Below are 4,482 nucleotides of genomic sequence, written 5' to 3' on the forward strand. Positions count from 1 at the left end.
GAACAAGTTTTTCATATTATAATGTTAAAAGATAAATTTGCAAGGGTTATAATCAAGGTTCAAAGTATCGAAATAAACCGGTAGGGTGTATCAGCCTGTATTGGTACTTTTTTTATGTTTTATTTATTTTTTATGTTTAAGTCCTGGCTACCCTCTGAACCATGGTCTGATCCGATACAACCCCTGTAGGGAGGAAAAACTTTAACCGTAAGGGTGTATCATGAAGCCATCGACACAATACGTATTGGCCGATACGGGCTGGTACGTGTTGATACTTTGAACCTTGGTTGTAAACTTCTAATATTTCTTTTTATCTTATTTATTAAAGAAGGCTTGTAATTCATATTAACAGTGTAAGAGAATTCAGTGTTGAGCATCCTCCTTTATGATCAATATTATTTATGGAAACTACGTTACTGCAACATGAAACAAAAAAATTGAACTAGTGATAAATTAGGTATCATTTTTAATGAGATTGGTAAGTATATTTTGTGAAAGGTGAACAAATGAAAAATAGACCATATGACGTTTTTTAACACGATTGATTACCTTTTGATTTACTGTGTACTTATTTTACCATAATTGGACTTGTTATTTATGCTTACACTCAACTATTATTATTTTCTTTTATTTTTCTATTTATTTATGATATGGATAGATGCACTCGTAACTTGTTGGCCAAAGCAAATGTCTTTTTTTATTTAAGTTTTCAACTTTTCATTTTACTTTTTATTTTCCCCTTTTAGGGTGATTCAAAGAACATGATTAAATTGACTTCAATACAATTTGGTTGCCAAGACAGAAGAGCATCCTTTTATTGGATTTTATTTTACAGCAAAACAATCACACTTAAGCACTTTGACGTTTCAAATCACAATACTACAACATGCTTGTGAGTTGTCGTTCTTGTGGCTTTGAGTTCTCTGGTTGCCACAAAAAGGGTGCATCCGCATTCTCATCACTGCAGTACAGGCAAGGGTGCTGCTTGAAGTCTTGTTCCCTCAAAACAGCTCTCGCCATGGTCACCAGCTCTCTGTTACTAAGTTTGGTCTCGTGCTCCTTCAGCACCATCTGAACAGCGTTACTAAATGCTCCATACGCCTTGTCTCCGTCGTCCGTTGGATTCATGTCCGCAGATGTCTCGTTCGCCTGGCAGCCGCTAAGAAGAATGCCTGCATCTGGGTGCAGAGACCCTACCAGACTGCTCTGAAGCTTTTGCAGGCAGAACTTGATACTTACATCGCCGCCGAAGACTTGGCACAGGTGGGTCCCAATGTCTAGTGAGTTGATGCCGGTGAGTGAAGTCAGGTGTTGCAGGATTGAGTCCAAAGGGATGATCTTGGGGCGGTGGGCTGGCGGTGCGCCGCTGGCAACAGAAGGCCCGATTTGCTCTTTCTCCTTGTCGATGAGGCCGCCGCTGTGGCAGGAGTCTGAGATGATGGTGAAGCTTGCTCCCTTCGGCAAGCGATTCACAACGTGTCGGAAATCGACATCTGTTGAGGAATTGCAGTCAGTCATGTTTGTTACGTTAGCTGCAGATTTCTGCAGAAGTTAGCTGCAGATCTCGGGTTGCCCCTGGTCCTATATCCATATTTGGAGGATTTAGGTTATTAAAATGGCCCAAAGTCAATGCAGTTGGATATCATTGAATCATGTCCAGATCCAATCGGTTTTTCCAGATTTGTTTGCTGGTTGTTAGGGAAATCAGTGGGTCGGATCAAGTAAAACCCACACTGAACCGACACTACCGGGTTTTGGGTTGAGGAAATCCATGCTGCGCTAAATGGTTGGTCCAGATCGATATTTGCTCAGCATTTAGTTGGTTCATGTCGGGTTCGGGTTGATGGCGCTTCCAGTTTTGGTTGATCCAAACACATGCCAAATCCGACCATTGACATATCTACTAAAATTGTAGGGTCTAAGTAGTCAATGACCTGACACAAGACTAGAATATTCATTTCAACCATCCTGGATCTGGGACTACTCGCCGGATCTGGCCGGGCCCAAAACATTTTGATTTTGGACCTGGGCCCAGATTTAGATGGATCAGTTCCAACTTCAAACCCAACCCATTACATGCCCTACTCTTCCGCTCTTCCCTAATAGCCACAGTGAATGGTACTAATTAGTAATGTACCCTTGTTCCTTTATCAACTTTGACAGTCTTCAATCTGACCCGCTTAACCCGACTCGTTAAGTTTGCATAAAAATATATATGTAGGGGCGTTCATTAGGGTGACCAAAAGACTATATTTGTTATTGTTGTTTGGGCTTTCAATTGGATTAAACCCAATAGAATAGTCCGAATCATATTACAAACTAAACTGCACCGGATTAGGAATGGCAACGGGGAGCCTCTCCCAATCCCGTTCCCATGAAAATCCCTGTCCCCGTTCTTGTCCCCAAGGTTATCCCCATCTCAATGGGGATCCCCATTTCCTGTGATTTTTTATAATGTTAGTTATTTTGTTTTTGTTTTATATTTTATTTAAAAAAAATAAAAATAAAATAAGTAAGATTTACAATCCTATTAGAATGCATTTAAATATATTCAACCATATTTTTAAAAATATTAATATATAGAAGTATATGTAGTTATATATGCATATGACCTATGCATACTATATACATATAAATTATTAGTGGGGATCCCACGGGGTGGGGAGTGCTCTCTCCATCCCTGCTAATGGAGATGAAAATTTTCCATCCCTGTCCCTGTAAGGAAAAGGAGGGGAAAGAAATGAGAAAAATTGCCATCTCTGATCAAATGCTTTGATTTTATTTTCATATAAAAAATGTGTGATATAATCCAAGAAATTATCAGATCGTATTTTACTGGTTTGGTATGATATCTTTAAAACCTTACCCAACCAGACGAGGTTCTGCCAAGTGCTAACCTGCTTTGCTTTTCCATGATCCTTTTTTCTAACCCAAACCCATTTCAAATTTGGGTCTGACATTTTTCCATTTGGATTAACTCAAACATACCCTAATCCAGAAGACTCATTTTTCACTCCACGCCACCTCCATAACTTGCCACGTGTGCTTATAAAATTTGATTATTTCAGTTGGATTGTGCTTCAAGAAACGTTTGACGTGCAAGCAAGGCTGTATGTGTAATGGTGTGTATAGTGTATATACATAAAGGCCTGAAAATTAGTTTCAAGATCGCGTCGCAATCTGCAGTTCTGTTGCCTTCATTATCAATTCTTTATGACCTATAAACTCGGTTTGGTTGGACCATGCAGTGTGGATGAACCAGTAAGTTGGCTTGGGTTTACTTGTGACTTGTGAGTTCAAAAACAAATCAGAACTATTTTCTTTGAAAACAAATTGATTCTTAGAAGAAAAACATGGAAAAGATGTTCTTGATTATATATATTTTTTTGTTTCCCAAAACAAAAATGTATAATTAAATTTCATACATGTTGCCATCTGATTATTCATCACGTTTCATAAATAATATAGCATCAAAAATCCATATTACAGATTTCCTTTTTGTTTCAAAAACCGTTAATAGTTTTCAAAATATGAATTGTCTTTTGAAACAAAACCAAATTAATTTTTGCTTTTCAAATCAAAAGCACAGTTCAAAATCATGTTTTTGTTTTTCTGCTGATGGAACAATTTCAATAACAAATGAAAGCAAAAAAACATTCACTTTGTAGAATATCCCTTGATCAGGTTCAATGTTTGTTACGTTTCTGCTCAGACTCATTAGTTGAAAAATGAGATTTAGGGCAAAATGATTCTATTTTGAAATCAGATATTTTAGCTTCTCAGAACGACTTTTAAGCCCCCCTCCCCCCACAAAAAACACACAAAAAAAAGGTTCTAACAATTTTATAGATCCAAACTTAAAAAAATGATTCTTAGGATCATCAATTCAAACCCATTGACCCGGGGCTGAAGCCAATGACCAGGAGACCTGAACAGCTGAGCTGAGTGAGGTCTCTCAGGTGTTGGATGGTTTTGATTGTTTCACCGAATGAACCATCTGGTTGAACCGTTCTGGGTGGATTTTAAAACACTGTATATGACAAAGGAAATAAAGATACAGTGGAAGAAATTGCTGCTTACCAGTGATGAGATTGAAGTCACAGGGAACAATGGCTTCATCATGCCTGAATCCATGGCTGGGCCTCGCCGACGGAATCCGTGTCCCGTGCCCGCTGTAATGGAAGAACAGAACATCCCCGGCCTCGGCTTGATCGATCATCCGGTTAAGAGCACTCCTGATGTTAGCACCCGTGGGCATGATTAATGAACCGGGTGCATCGGTCAGTAGCACGATGTCACTCGGGTCAAACCCAAAACGGTTCACAAGCACATCTCGCATGGCATGCACGTCGTTTATGCATCCATGCAACTCGTTTCGGGTGTTGGGATAGTTGCATCCAACCAGAGTAGCCAACCTCTTCTTCCCCATCTTCATTGAGTTCATTCTCACAAGATATATGGAATCCCCAATTCCCCTTTTCA

General features: G+C 39.2%; 1 protein-coding gene across 1 annotated transcript; it reads right to left on the bottom strand.

Moving 5' to 3' along the window:
* Positions 1–671: 671 nt before the first annotated feature.
* On the bottom strand, positions 672–4,482 carry MC9 (metacaspase 9). The gene is made up of 2 exons (XM_088954716.1): positions 4,081–4,482; positions 672–1,493 (listed from the first exon to the last, which is right to left on the bottom strand). Exons 1-2 carry the CDS (start codon positions 4,442–4,444, stop codon positions 880–882), a joined length of 978 nt encoding a protein of 325 aa, XP_088810842.1. The 5' UTR covers positions 4,445–4,482; the 3' UTR covers positions 672–879.

The sequence above is a fragment of the Nelumbo lutea genome, chromosome 7 (assembly GCF_056320005.1).
Source record: "Nelumbo lutea isolate HS-2025 chromosome 7, American lotus-T2T, whole genome shotgun sequence".
Taxonomy (NCBI): domain Eukaryota; kingdom Viridiplantae; phylum Streptophyta; class Magnoliopsida; order Proteales; family Nelumbonaceae; genus Nelumbo; species Nelumbo lutea.